This window comes from Triticum aestivum, chromosome 5D (assembly GCF_018294505.1).
Source record: "Triticum aestivum cultivar Chinese Spring chromosome 5D, IWGSC CS RefSeq v2.1, whole genome shotgun sequence".
Lineage (NCBI taxonomy): Eukaryota > Viridiplantae > Streptophyta > Magnoliopsida > Poales > Poaceae > Triticum > Triticum aestivum.
The window spans coordinates 516,054,983-516,069,706 of NC_057808.1; the positions used below are offsets into that span (position 1 = coordinate 516,054,983).

Consider the following 14,724-nt stretch of genomic DNA (forward strand, 5'->3'; position numbering starts at 1 on the left):
GGGTAGCATGTATGTATTAGGTGTGGTTTTAGATTGGGCCTTGCCTCCATGGCGTTTGGCGCTATGCCGAGGAGTTCGCCGCCGCCGTGTTTGAGCAGCGGCTGGTGGCTTGCAGCGGTGGTGATCCTGTGTATACTGGCTAGTTGCCAGCTGCAGGTTGGATGCGCGTTGCCAGCAACTTCGAGAATAAGCTGGTTGGTTCTATGACCTGTAGGTGCTCCTTTGTTTCTTCCTCTGTTGGCATGGTTGCCATGGTGGTGAAGAAGCACAGCGGGAAGATGAAAATACAGGTTGGGTCTATGCTCATCACGGAAGGCTTTCATGGAGAAGCCACGACACATCCAGCCACAGACAATTGTCAGATGTCTTCGTCAAGCTTCGGTATCTGCTAACCGAATGGGATCGTCCTTCCTCCTCCCGGCCATGCAGGCAAATGGGGTGGCAATGCATATTCTCCGCGAAGTCTATGGTGAGGTGCCATGGAGGTTCAGCTGCACCAAGTGGTGTCATCCCCGGCGACGGCGATGTTGTCCTCGTGCGTGAGATCCTAAGCCCTCGATTGCGATTTTCGTCATCATATTGGGGTCCTCTTTGCATAAGCTAGGGACCAATTTCCTATTTCTTTCAAGTCTTGTTACAAGCTGGCTTGCCTTTATGTTTCCTATTAAATCAGCATCGGGGTCCTTATTGACCACTCTATGAAAAAAAACGAAGCTATAAAGTATCCTTACAACCACAATTGCATGGATTATCGTAGCATGTTTCGCGGAGGTATTCCCACGTATTTTGTCGGACATGAGGATCTAAGGTTAGGCATTCCCTATTACCACAACGAGCGTGCTGCAACCTAGCTAGGGATCACAGAGAGATAGAAACTAGACAAAGATTTAAATCGTTTAATGACGAGTAATTGTTATTGAATTCGAATATTTTTCTTGTAGAGCTGTTATGGTCTCTAGTTTGCATCCAAGACCGGAGTTTGGGATCCCACATTTCAATCTTTGTCGGTTCCCCTCGTCTCCCACCCTTCGCGTGAGGTTCGTGTGTCTTTGGCGACGACATCTAGTTGCGGGATAAATGTCCATGTCTTCTTTATCTCGCCCTGGAGTCGTCATCGCGTTATGCTCCAGAGAGCTCGTGGTTCTCACGTCTCGTGTGTCTTATAAATTTGTTCATTTTTCAGCACCGTTTGGCTACGAAAGTGTCGTTCAACGACCTGACTTTGTGAAAGGCGCGTCTCAAGGCGCTATGTGCTCAACTACCTTATGTGTTCATCTCTTAGAGCTTGGGACTCCTGATGCACCTCAAAATCTATGAGGTTAGTCCACCTCGTGGATATATAAGAAATACCAAGATGTGAACGATCATAGATCGAGAGTTAACTTAAACAATAATCTTAATATGATCTTTAAGTTTATGAGTGCTCTTTTTTTGTTGAACTTAGTGATCTTTGCTAGCACATTTCGCTTTTGGCTATTCATATGTACATTTTTCGTTTTTTACCTAACAATTTGTTTATTCATTTATTTTAAGGATGGCAAGGCGGTTCCTAAAACAAGACAATATGAAAAAAATGAAGTTGAAAAACAAGGCAAACACGGAGGAGAAATGGAGGGGCCCATGTTGATCGGGCCGGACCGGGGGCCTCGCAGCCCGCTACACCCAAAAGAAAGTGAAAAACACGCCAACTTTCTCCTCCGAGGCCGGCCGCCCCCGCCTCACTCACTCTCCCCGACTCTGGCAGCGAGCGACGCGCGGCAACGGAAAAATCCAGAGGCGCGAAACTCGAAACTTCTCCCGCCGCGCGCCCCTCGTTTTGTTTCGCACCCCCCTCCTTCCATTCCATCCCCGAGATCTGCCGTTCCAATCCCCTCACCCTCCCCCCACCACGCGCGAGGATCCTCCCCGGCGAAGCGGAGATCCCTAGGCAGGCAAGCAGGCAGGCGGCGCCATGGACACGGAGCCCTTCGACGAGGCGGACCTCCTCGCCCTCCCTGCCTCCCCCGTCGCATCCCCTCCCCGCCGCCTCAAGCGCCTCAAGAAATCCTTCCAGGCCGCCGCCGCCGTCTCCCCTCCCAAATCCCCGCCGCCGCAGCCGCCGGCGGAGGAGGAAACCCTGGCCCCGCACCTCGGGTCTCCCCCTCCTCCTCCGAACCACTCCCCGTCGCCGCCGTCAGCGGAGGAAGCCGTCGCCCCGCGCCTAGGATCTCCTCTTCCCAACGCCTCCCCGCCGCCGTCAGAGCAGCAAACCGTGGCCCCGCGCCTAGGGTCCCCTCTTCTTCCTCCTCCGCCGCCGCCAGCAGATGCGGACGCCGCTGCCCCGGCGCCGTCCTCGCCTCCCGTCCCCGTGTCCTCGCCGCTGCCGCCGGCCGATACGGCGGAGGACGAGGAGGAGGAGGAAGATGATGACGATGACGGGCTCGATCCGCTCTTCTCGGAGTCCGCCGGCGGCGCGGGGTGGGACCCGCTGGGTCTGCCGACGGGAGAGGACGAGGAGGAGGAGATGCTGGCGGGAGGCGGGCTCATCGAGGAGCTGCGGAGGGAGAAGGAGAAGTCCTCCGCCAAGAAGCGGCTCAACATGGACGAGGGGGAAGACGGCGGGCGCGAGATGGACGTCGAGCCGGAGCCGGAGGTCGCTGTGACGGGGAAGAGGAGCAAGAGGAAGAAGAAGGATGCGGACGTGGAAGGGAAGGGGAAGAAGAAGAAGAAGGGGGAGGATGGGGAGGGGAAGAAGAGGAAGAAGGACAAGGCGCCCAAGGAGTCGGTCGCATCGAAGAAACGGGCTGAGAAGGTAGCATTTCGATGATTTTGTTTCCTTTCCTTCGGTTCGTATGATTGCATCTGTTCCACTGAATGGTCTGTGGCTTTTGTTGATGGGTGTCCTGTGGACTGATGTGTGCAGGAGAGGAGGGCTCAGCTTGAATCCATCCATGCCGAGTCGCAGAGGCTGCTGCGAGGTATATATCCTGACAGTGTACATGGTTGGAAGCAGATGGTGTTAGATTTGTGCATATCTAACTGTTTCTTGTTAATCTTGTTCTCTGCAGAGACAAGAAAGGCATCATTTAAGCCAATTGCAGAGCCAGTGTACAAACCCATCTCCTCAGTTCTGGAGAAGATCCGCCTTCGGAAGCTGGAGATTCAGAAAATGTCAGTTGCCTGACTTGGTTTTATGAAGGTTATGCAAAGAACACAATGACTGTCCGCTGATGTTATTATTCTCCACTGTGGTTTGCAGGTCAAATACTCCTGTCGAAGAAGAAGAGGAAGAAGAAGACCAAGACGAAGAAGAGGAGGAAGAAGAAGATGCCTCTTCAGAGCCCGAGAGTGATCCCGCTGAACAGCCAGCCATGGCTGAGGCTAAGGAAGTGGGTTCAGATGACAAAAATTTGAAGAATGTGAGTCTTTATCCAGATAGCTTGATTTGAGCTCAGTATAGTGTTTATAAAGCTAAAAGGTTGTGAATCGTTGTAGGATGCTGCTGACAAGGAGGTTGGAGCAAATACTGGTGACCTGAATGACCACGCCAGTCTCCCTGAGGATGAGGTGGTCACTGCTTTCACTCGACTAGTATGCTGTTTGGTGTTTGCACTGTACTGATGTTGCGTTTGGTTTGCAGGATGCTGTGATTAGTGACAAGGATCTTAATAAACGTGGTAGCAAATCTCCAAACAAGGTCAGCGCCCCTTCCCTAATTGTGTAGTCATCTGCGGCTGCTGTTTTGCAACAGAATATATGATGGTGCTTTTACCATAAGAGCATGCCTCGATCTTGTGTTATTTGCGTTGAAGTTTCTACCTCAACTTAAGTGTCACAATGTCAATGAAAGCATTGGATTGATGATACATATTGATGCAAAATATGCTTTGTGCTTTACTGTTGTTGAATCAATGGTTGCTGGATTATCCAATGTTTGGTACTATGGTTAGAAAGTTATTGGTTCCCCAGGATTATCATAGATTCAAAATTATCTCACAGCGAAGTAAGAAAAGAATATTATGTAAACCCAATGGTTGTCAATTCTCATAAAGTAGAAAATGATTACTAGACATATAATGCATCTACGATTTTAAAGTCTAAGATCTTAAATATATTTTTGTTTAACGCTTTGCTTTTTGGACTATTGGTTCTACCAGGAACTTGTTGATAATTCTCAAGATAAACACGAAGACAATGCCCAACCAAGTGACGACTCCATCGATGCTGTAGATGAAGAAGCCCATCTGCCTCCCTCTTCAAGCCCTACCAAGAATACAGATGATAGGTAAGCATATCACACCCTCCTCAGTCCATGATACTTTCCACCTGTTAGCATTTACAAACGTACTTATCTTCTGTAAAGAAAATTCACCCCCTTGCCCCTTTAAAAACTTATTTATGCACGTGCAATTCATTAATTATTATGTATGGTCTGCATAAGATTATTAAAGCTTGTTTTGGTTGTAGCACCGCGTATTATCTCTTCCTGTAGCCTTGACATGTGAATCGCTAAATAACAGAACCATGTAAACTTTAATGATTATATTTTGCCAATTAAAACCTGTTTGACATCCTTCTTCTATCCATCATGTGTGTGGTTGTTTCTTACTCTCACTATTTTACTTATGACAAATTTTCATGGAGAACAAGCAACGGCCTGGTGCATTTGCATGGAATTTGCCTGATTTTACATATGTATATTGGTGCACTGTCCTATTGGCTATTAACATTTTGTTGAATTATCTGTCTGTCTCAGTTCTTCAGAAGATGAAGAAGAGGAAGAAGATAATGACAAGGAGAACATATATCCAGGCATTAAAAAAAATGATGTAAATACCCATCAACAACCTCGACGAACTCTTGCAAGTGATTCACGTCCAGATGCTGCTGTCCTGAAAGACTTTCTAGACGTTGAAGCTGAGGAAGAGGATGACAGTGATGATGACATGGCGAGGTTTAAGGACAACGAAGAAGATGATGGCGATGATGAAAATGAAGTACTTACTGCTCTGATTGCTGCTGGATTTGAAGAAGAAGAAGTAGATCATGAGAAACGTAATGCACTCCACCAAAAGTGGCTTCAGGATCAAGATGCCGCTGAAACAAATAATTTCATTCAAAGATTAAAATATGGTCATCAGGAGCAGAAAGTGTTAATGGAGGAAGACGAAGATGATATCGAAGACTGTGAGGACGAATCAGAAAATGAAAGGTCACATGACTTGACTCCAAATATTGTGCGGAAGAATTCTGAGAAGGCAAAACAAATGATTGCCAAAATGTTCACAGACGAGAATGACACTTATGAGCACTCTGATGATGAGGAAATAGAGGAGCATTTGGCCCGTCAACGTATTTCAAAGCGAGAAGTAAGCGTTGACACTTTTAAATACTGAGTATCTTCAGCTTTGCTTGATAAATGCTTGATATTTCATTTTTGGACTGTTAGTTCCTCCCTTCGCTGTGCTAGTACAGACTTTTTATCCACTCTATGTGCTTTAGGAAAATAATTTGAGTGTCATATATTCTTTGTTAGGTTCATAGTACTTCATTCACATCTCCATTGGAAGATGACAGTTCAAGGGAAATGTTTAGCCTTATAAAGAAGCTCAATATTGCTCCTCAACCCCCCAAGAGGAGGGGAAAGCAAGCCACATGTAAGGATTACCAAAATTTCAATCCATGCATATGATTGAAAACATGGCTGGTCATCTACTAATCATTATTATTTATTTATGTTTTCAGCAAATCTTGAAATGCTTATGGTCGGAAGTAACAGCAACTCATCTTCAAAGGTAAATGATTACTGACACTCTTTTCTGTTTGTTGTCATACATCTCACATGGATGTTGACTAGCTGAAATGACCTCATATGGCAAATCATCGCTTGTGTTGCTCCAAATGGAAAATTACTGCTTACTAAACATTACCCTCTGTACCTAGTAAAACCTCGACTTAAACAGAATTTTGCATTCTTTTTGTAGTTATTTTTGTTATTATTTGTTAATGTATGTAATACAGGTAATTACATGTACTTTCCCTGCCATTGTTCTGTTAGGGATCATTTCATGGTTCTTTTCCATTGCAAGCCATATCTGAGAAAACCTGTTTCCCCTTCATTTTTATCTCTTGCATCACAGTATTGTATATTCTTTGCAGTCGTCTTTTCTCGGCCGAACAACGAGTGGTCCAATCTCGTCTTCTCATAGATCAACTTACAAAGGCTACATTTTCGGTCGTGATGACAGCAATAGCAACAGCAAGAGCTGCTTTGCAGCCTCTGAGAGTAACTCGGATGTGGTAAGCATGATGAAAACTTGTCTCTGATCTTGTCATAATTCCAATGTGCTCAGAGGCAGAGTCGCACATTCCCTATACTCAGAAACATTCTCATGTGCCCTTCATTCCACTATACAGCAGGACCAGGCGAACCCCAGCCAACCCAAGAAAGCGAAGTTCAGCAGTTCACAGACAAAGCCAGCCGCACCAGGCACAAGCTCCGAGGGCGGCTCGAGTTCAGGCGCCTCTCTGTTCGAGCTCCTGCGCAGGTCAACTTCCGCCGCCGAAAAGCAAGAGCACAAGCGCCCTGAAAGCTTCGGCATCATCACGGAGAGCCAAGCCGTGCACCAGTTCTCGGCGTTCAAGCTGTCAAGGAAGTTCTCCAAGATAGGAGCAAGGAACTGACTCACATAGCCTCCCTTACCCCACATACCATTGCTACCATGTACACCTGTTTATGTCGGTGGAAATACATTTTTCATGGTACTTTCAGTGTAGCTCGTTTCTGTTGTTACCTACCTGTGCTCTGGGAAAATGTGCATTAGATTCTGTATCACCTTAGGTTTAAGATAAATGTGCATCTGTGTGTTTCTGAATACATATGGATCTTTTTCTTCTGAGCAAACCTGTTGATGGTCGACAGCCTGGGCCGACGCAGGCCGTCCGGCTTAATAATGGGCCAGACCGGGCTTGAATGGCCCAACATTCCTCACCGGTTGGTCAACGACGGCCCAGTCTTACCAGCCGCTCCCGCACGCGTAGAAAATTCTAGGGTTCAAATCAAATCGACCCTGTCCTCCTCGCCCTATCCTCTCGCTTCCCCCGTCCAATCCCCACCTCAGCAAGCAAACCCTAATCGACTGCCACGGAGGAGGCAGGATCGAAGGTGCGCGACCGAGCGGGAGCTGGCCGTACCGGAGATCCGAGCCTCCGGAGCTCAAAATCCCCCCCGTCGCCGCCGCCGTCGCTCTCGCGGTAAGAAGATCATCCGTCCATTCCATTCAATTTGCAGCTGAATTCGACGCTGCCGGTGGCCGGAACCCCGCGTTCCTCCCCGAATCGAGAAATTCTCGAAGTATTCGCGTTCTGAGCTCCGGATTCTTCTTTCTCTCCCATGGCAGCCGCGGCAGGAGGGTGATGAGATCTTCGCGGGCGGGCCTCGCTCGGTCATAAGATGCTAGCCGGCGGCGTTGGCAGCAACAGAGGCGGCAGTTCCCATCTCTCCTCCCCCTCCTCCCAGAGGGACCTACGCGGAGGCCGGAGCTTCCTCTTCGGGAACACCTGGTTCATGCTCTCCGCCTACCCGGCGCGCCTGCTGCACACCGCGGACCGCCGCGCGCCCGCTGCCGCCTTCGTCGCCGCCGCCATCCACCGGACGCCCCGGGTCGTGCGCGCGCACGGCGGCACGGGACAGGGCCTGCTGCAGCGGGGCATCGTCATGGCCGCCTGCGGCTACGCCTTCGGGCGGGCCGACCTGGGCGCCGCCGCCAAGCGCCAGCTGGAGAAGGACTCCTCGTCCGTGGCTGCCCACGCCTCGCGCATCGTCGCCATGGGGTCGGCTGGGAGCGCGGCCAGGCCCGATGTCTCGTTCAGGTACCGGGGTCTGGAGTACTGTAAGAAGGTCGGCGTGAGCTTGAGATGCCGCGAGCAGTGGGGGGCGGCTAGGACGTTCTGGACCAGTGCCGTTGGACCAGGCAGGCAGCTCAGCTTCTCGGTTGACCCTTGGGCTCGGGATTTCAGCACGTCGTGTGCGGCGCCTTACTCTGCTGGAGCTACAGAGAGTCAACTGACTCTGGATGAGGCATTACAGGAGAAGCAGACGGATAACTCCACCGTTGCCTCTGATGAGTATGTATCCTCATTCCTGTTGCATGTACCATTATACCATTATAAATTTCAAATGACTTTCCCCTGGAATGACTATTAAATTGATCTAAAACAGATATGAGCCTGCATGTTTAATTTCCATGAAATGTTTGTTTCGATGGGAATTTCATGCAGTGCTGTCATGAGGAATGCCTCAGTCTTGATATGTGGGCCTGGCTGCCAAATATTGGTTGTTTCTGTTGGACCCCTTTTTATGACAGGATATGTCCATAGGTTACATGAATACAGCCACCAAGTCATCCACAGGGTGTTGCTCCCTGGAATGGTTATTAACTTGTTTTAAAACCGATATGAACACACATGCTTAACTCCTGTGAATGTTTGGTTACGTAAGAATTTCATGCAATATTGCGTTTGCCACCTTCATTTTTTGCAATTAGTTTGTCAAAAGGTACATGTGTGTGTGTGTGTGTAACCCATGAGGAATGCCTGAGTCCTGATATGCGGGCCTGGCTACAAAATGCTGGTTGTTTCTATTGAACACCATTTTAATACAGGATAGTCCATACGATACATGAATGCTTCCATCAGTCACCCGAACTGTTGTGTTCCATGCTTACCGTTGTCTAGACGCAAGTGCTAACATGCAGGCAAGCATTTTATAAAAGTTAAAATTCGAAATGTAACTAATGTGATTATTTCGTTGTAAGGCCATAAGGTATATATGTAGTAAGATTTTATTGAATGTTGCCTTGCAACCCTGCTAGTGATGTCATTGTCAATCACTTCTTCATTAATGATATTGTGTCCGATAATTCGAATAAAGGTCCAGGAATTTGGATTTGGACAACAATGGATGGCGACAGGACAGCACAATATTTAGACATTGAACATGAACCAACTATTTACGGTCAATTTCCTACACGTTTGTTCATTGCATCTTAAGGAAATTTGCTCTCATGTTCTTCTGGTGTCATATTAGTAGCATTTAAATTTCTGTTATCTTCTGGTAGCAACTGTTCTATTGCTTTTTTTGCACCTGTTGTTGGTTGACAGACATTTTCCTCTACAGGAAGTCACCTGCTCCTGAAAAACTGAAGCTGGTCTCAGGTTCTTGTTACCTGCCTCACCCTGCTAAGGAGGCGACTGGTGGCGAGGATGGCCACTTTATTTGCGTTGATGAGCAGGCGATCGGTGTGGCAGATGGTGTTGGTGGTTGGGCAGATCACGGTGTTGATGCTGGACTGTATGCAAAAGAACTAATGAGTAAATCAATGAGTGCTATCAAGGATGAACCGGAAGGCGCAATTGACCCATCAAGAGTTTTGGAGAAAGCTTTTACAGGCACCAAAGCAAGAGGATCATCAACTGCTTGCATCATCACTCTTAAAGAACAGGTTAGCCAGATTTTCTGACTATTAATCGTTGTTTATTGTAGTCTCCTTCCATTGCCAGTTGATTTATTGTGCTGAGTAGGATAAACACAAATTGTTACTATGTAGTTTCTTTGGACCATGTATAGCACAGTAAGGCACCTCTCACATGGTCGGAGGAAAAAGGGGTCGTTGATGTAGTAAAATGAGGATAGCTGAAATAGCACTTTTGGTGCTACATTCTTGGATCGCTATGGTGCTGTGGTATTCTCGTCCATGAGTATAAAAGTAACTGTATTGATAAATCTCGTATTCATCTGTTTGGTCATGTCTGAGCACTTTCAATTCAACAGAACTAGAAGTTCCTGATTCGTATTTCTGGAAAGGAACACATTTATTTTGCAGTCTTTTTTTCTAATTTAGTGATTCTTACTATCATGCTATTTAAACTTGCAGGGTCTTCATGCTGTAAATCTTGGGGACAGTGGCTTCATAGTGGTCAGAGATGGACGCACTGTTCTCAAATCACCTTCGCAGCAGCATGATTTTAATTTTACTTATCAGCTCGAGAGTGGGGGTGGCAGTGATCTTCCCAGTTCTGCTGACGTGAGTACATCCTGGCTTTGCAGTGATCTTCCTATATCTTTGAATAATGTTTGTAGAACTCTGACACAACATGATAACTTGGATGTCTTTATTCTCCGCCGAATAGGTTGTTTAAGTTTATAGCATCAAAATATTGTATGACATGATTCCCCATACTCACTTATGTAGGTATTTCACTACTCGGTTGCTCCTGGTGATGTTATCATTGCTGGCACGGATGGGCTTTTTGACAACCTGTACGACAACGAAATCACTGCCGTCGTTGTCGAGGCCCTCAGGAGTGGCCTCGGTGCCCAGGGCACAGCTCAGAAAATCGCCGCCCTTGCTCGGGAGAGAGCGGAGGATAAGCACAGGCAGTCGCCCTTTGCAGCCGCTGCTCAGGAGGCTGGGTACAGGTACTATGGAGGGAAGCTCGACGACATCACGGTCGTGGTGTCGTACGTGACGAGCGCCTCAGCCGTTTGATGCGACGCTTCCATTTTCTGTTGTAATGTACATAACCTTGCCCCAAACTCATGGGAGCTCCTACGCCCCGGGGAGTAGATTCCTAGGTTGGTTTATTCGAGTGTTGGGGGATCTCCTGACACCTTAATGTTTTAGAGTATTGAGATTGCGCTTTGGCTCGGGAAATCGTGGCGAAAAACCATGTCTGCCCCACTGCTCATTTAGCACTACATGAGATGCTTCTTGTAAACCCATCCTTGGTGGAAGGAGAACCACCACGTGCTGGCAAAGTTTTGTTGTAGTTGCTAAACATGTTTGCCTTCTCGTGCTGCTGAGAGATAGGCTGTTGTGAGTTCTTACTGTGCGTTAGCTCACCAAGCTGTTGCGAACAATCCCCTTAAAAAAGGTGCTGTAAACAATTGAATCAAAATAATGTATCAAGACAATTTTATTTACATGCTGTGTCACTTTCGAGAGATCTCGAAGTGGACAGTTTTGCTGGCATAGTGAAGCTTGCTGTTTCTGCCGTGCCGCATTAGTTGGGACTTGGAAAGCACTGTTTTTTGTTGTTGCGACAATTAAGATGGCGTTGGAAAGGTAACTTTGCTATGCGGCAAGTGTTTCGGTGTGGATTTACGGCAAAAGGTTTGAGTAGAGAAGGGCGTGTGATATTCAGCGTGTTCATTGCTTCACAGTTCTCTTTAAGCTGGACTGAGTTCTGATCTCAAGCGTGCCGTTTACGGTCAGGTACTGGTCTGGGTTCTGATCTGAAGCGCCGTGAACGGTAGTCCTCATGTCAGGTACTGGCCTAAGTTCTGATCTGAACCGTTAGGGGTCGTTGTCACTCGTCAGGTTAGGTTCGTCTGTTAACAGTCGTCGTCGGGCCAGGCGTTCTGGGACAGCTCTTTGCTGCTTCTAGCATTCAGCGCCCATTTGAGCATGCCGTTTACACTAGATACTTTACTGCCTCTGCACTTTTCTTCTGAATTTATAATCATCATGCAATATGGCAAAGCCGACCAAACTTCTTTAAAGAGAAACAGATTTTGGTTGCTAGTTGTAGGGTTCGGACGAACAACATTTGCATGCATGGTAGGCCAGGGACCTGAATGTGAGAACATCATTTGCACGCATGCCAGGTCAGTGACAGCGCCAGATGCCACTATTGAAGTTCCCGTTTTCTTTAAGCAGCGAACACACTGCCTGAAACTGCTTTTGGTTCGCCCACTCGATGCGCAAGAGAGGAGAGCAAGGACTGGAATGCGAAAACAGTTACATATGCAAGCCAGGCCAAGGAGCAAAATTTAATTTAAACGAATTGGCAGGGGCCGCGCGAACGCGTACCCCCTTTATCACAAATTATGACGTTCATTCTCCCACTTGGGGAGATGATGGGCCAACGCACCCACCAAGTGCAATGTGGGCCATTGACCCAGGCCACGGGCCTTGTTGATCGCCCGTCGACCCCGTCCAGGTAAGTGAGGGGAACGTAGCACCTCGCCCTCCTCTTATAGCCAGCTCTCCTGTTCGATTCCCTTGGCTAGGCGAGGTGGTACTAAATGCTGAAGAGCAGCAGCCGCGGGGGCGAAGGGAGTCACGGGGGGGCGCGCGATTAGCTTCAGACTTTAGTGGGCTCACGTTTGACCTATCTGGCCCTCCAGCAGCAAGACGTGGGCCTTGAGAGTACCAGTTTTGTGCTCTTGCTGTGCAATCGTGTTGCTCACCACTAAAAAAAAAAAAGTGTAATCGTGTTGCTCTCTCCTCCAGGAAGAATGAGCCATGCAATTGTTTCCTCTTTAAAAGGAAACAGGTACTCAAGTAGTAATCTAAACGCTTTTATATTAGTTTATGGAGGGAGTACATGACAATTCAATAAAAAATCAGAAAAAATCATAATAAACTCATTTGCATTTAAAGTTTCTTCAGTCGTTTCTTTTGGAAGAGTTTCCTCTCACTTTTCTGTGTGGAAGACTTTTCGTTGTTCTCATAAGACAAAATATGTTTAGTTTTTAGTGCTAGTTGAGGTGCGTGCTGGTGTTTTCCTTCAATAGCTAAAGCTCCCCTGCTAGAAAATATATACAAGTAAGCCCAAGGTAGTTCTATTCCGGGACCATGTATTAGTATAGGTTGCTCGGATGGTGTATTCTTCCTTTTCTTCCCAGCATATTTTTAGTCCAATTTGATGCAAAGTAAACTAACGAATAAATAGTGCATATCCTCTCCCTAAAAAAAGTGTATATTCTCTCGGGTTGTGGATCAATAGACCTGCCATGTTCTGTACAACGTAAGGGCAATCCAAAGATTGCAATGCTTCTACTACACGGTTTTTGCACAATGTGTGGCCTATTTGCCCTTGACATGCGCACACCCCGGCATTGAGCGCGTTGTATGATGATTTCAGGCTTCTGGTCTGGCTGATTTCTCGGTCTCCGAGAGTATGTATCCTGATGACCACTGAGCTTTTTTTTTAAAGGAAGAGAGTTCTAAATTTCTTTGCCTTCACTTTCTTGTTGATATTATAACCCACAAATTGCTAGGGAACTCTTATCCTTCTTCACGGTTAAGAGGGCGACAACACTAGTGGCTTTTCCACTTCGACGACATGTTCTTTGACTTCTTTCGTCTATTGGTATAGCCGCAAGGACAAAGGGCTGACCCGCACATTAGCAGGAAAGGGGTTTGTGTTAATGCATAAAATTGAAGTGTATCTACCCTGTTTACAACGAGCCGCTTTGCAGCCTCAAGGTGAGCTGCGGTATTGAGATTCCAAGGAAAGGAAGCCCTTGCTCTAGACTCGAGATGTCGAGATTTTGAGCATTCTGATTGCTCGCTGCCCTACAAATGATCGAAGTGCAACTAACATCTCTGGTAGTTCGTTGCGGAGCCTTAACAGCTACCGAGGATCACCATGTGTTGTCTTTGCCCATGTTCTCATGGTATGTGTTGCTACGGGTGAAGTTGCAACGTAGACAACGAACGATGGACATTGCATGCTCCAGTCTCTTGAACGTTAGCATGCTTAACTATGAGTGTGGTTCACTTATGTCCAGCAAGTCCTGCTGACAGGCAAGCTGTCGCGGGGGGCATTGATTCTAGATGACTCATCTTCCTATCCGACTAGCATGTAGCTTGCCCACGATACTTGTCTTTTCAACTTCCTCTATTGTTCTAGCTACACTCATCACATAGTTAAATGAATTTGGTCATATTGGCTTGCTCCGTAGCATGAAGATAACATACTACTATTTATTGGGGAGGCCACCGGCTAGACGATCAGTCTCACATTGAGATAATGATGATGAGATGTACTAGATCATAACTTATGATTTATGTTAGTCACCAACTATTTATGGGTTGCTGATAAGGTTGGTCTACGACCTTACACAAGTTCACCTTGTTAATGGTTGTGGATGCGTGCACAAGGATCATGTATGACTTCAAAAGTGTATGTAGCATGCATACACATGCGAAACAATTGATGCAGAGGGAGTCGGTATCCTCTGAGTATCCACTGCGGTTACATGTTACTGCAGCCCCCACCCACCAACCCAAAAAGGAGTGTAGGTTAGTCACTTCATTATAACGTTGGTTGCATGAATTTTCGTCAGATACAACCACCTACGCTATCATATTGACAGAAAGGACCACCTATGACCAGTATTAACAGAAAAGACCACGTATGCCGTGACGGCAGACGCGCCAGCCAAAACATGGCATCTGCCGCTACGGGCGGAGGCGGCAACACCTGCCGCCATAGCCTCTGGCGGCAGCTTGGCTGCAACAGCTTTTCGCCCGACGCAGCGACTCGCACAGCGGAACATGATGAGGTGGTGGGCCCTGCCGCCACACCCCGTGGCGGCAGGAACTGTTCATGGCCCTGCCGTTGCAGTAGCATCCTTGTCATAGGCTCATAGCACGCATGCATGCAGCAGATGCACTAGCATCCAACGTACTACCAAATTCATCGTATACTATATGCTTATATGAAGTGACTATATACTGGAGTTGAAAGAGGAAGGAAGAACTATGGGATTCAACACACTTCGATTAAGTCTGCGGCGGTGACTATATACAGTTTACAAAGGTGATCGTGTGCCACTACCAGGCCAGATCGTGGGCAGTCTGCGTGCCCACTACTCACGTACAGGCGCTGACCAAGTTACAATGCGCATATACGGGCTATACAAATACATGCTGCGTATACTCTACCCCCACC

General features: G+C 47.4%; 2 protein-coding genes and 1 non-coding gene across 3 annotated transcripts; 2 read left to right on the forward strand and 1 right to left on the reverse strand.

The window, feature by feature from the left end:
- Window positions 1-1,791: 1,791 nt before the first annotated feature.
- LOC123123377 (midasin) lies at window positions 1,792-6,856 on the forward strand. Its single transcript, XM_044543882.1, has 12 exons — window positions 1,792-2,791; window positions 2,903-2,957; window positions 3,048-3,150; window positions 3,239-3,398; window positions 3,475-3,546; window positions 3,620-3,676; window positions 4,137-4,264; window positions 4,736-5,348; window positions 5,516-5,636; window positions 5,725-5,774; window positions 6,139-6,279; window positions 6,397-6,856. Exons 1-12 carry the CDS (start codon window positions 1,952-1,954, stop codon window positions 6,661-6,663), a joined length of 2,607 nt encoding a protein of 868 aa, XP_044399817.1. The 5' UTR covers window positions 1,792-1,951; the 3' UTR covers window positions 6,664-6,856.
- Window positions 6,857-7,008: 152 nt separating this feature from the next.
- LOC123123378 (probable protein phosphatase 2C 80) lies at window positions 7,009-10,963 on the forward strand. Its single transcript, XM_044543883.1, has 5 exons — window positions 7,009-7,233; window positions 7,380-8,106; window positions 9,158-9,482; window positions 9,915-10,064; window positions 10,233-10,963. Exons 2-5 carry the CDS (start codon window positions 7,433-7,435, stop codon window positions 10,527-10,529), a joined length of 1,446 nt encoding a protein of 481 aa, XP_044399818.1. The 5' UTR covers window positions 7,009-7,233; window positions 7,380-7,432; the 3' UTR covers window positions 10,530-10,963.
- Window positions 10,964-11,829: 866 nt separating this feature from the next.
- Window positions 11,830-11,990, reverse strand: LOC123126784 (U1 spliceosomal RNA). Its single transcript, XR_006462005.1, has one exon. It is a non-coding gene; the product is annotated as a U1 spliceosomal RNA (small nuclear RNA).
- Between the last annotated feature and the right edge of the window lie 2,734 nt (window positions 11,991-14,724).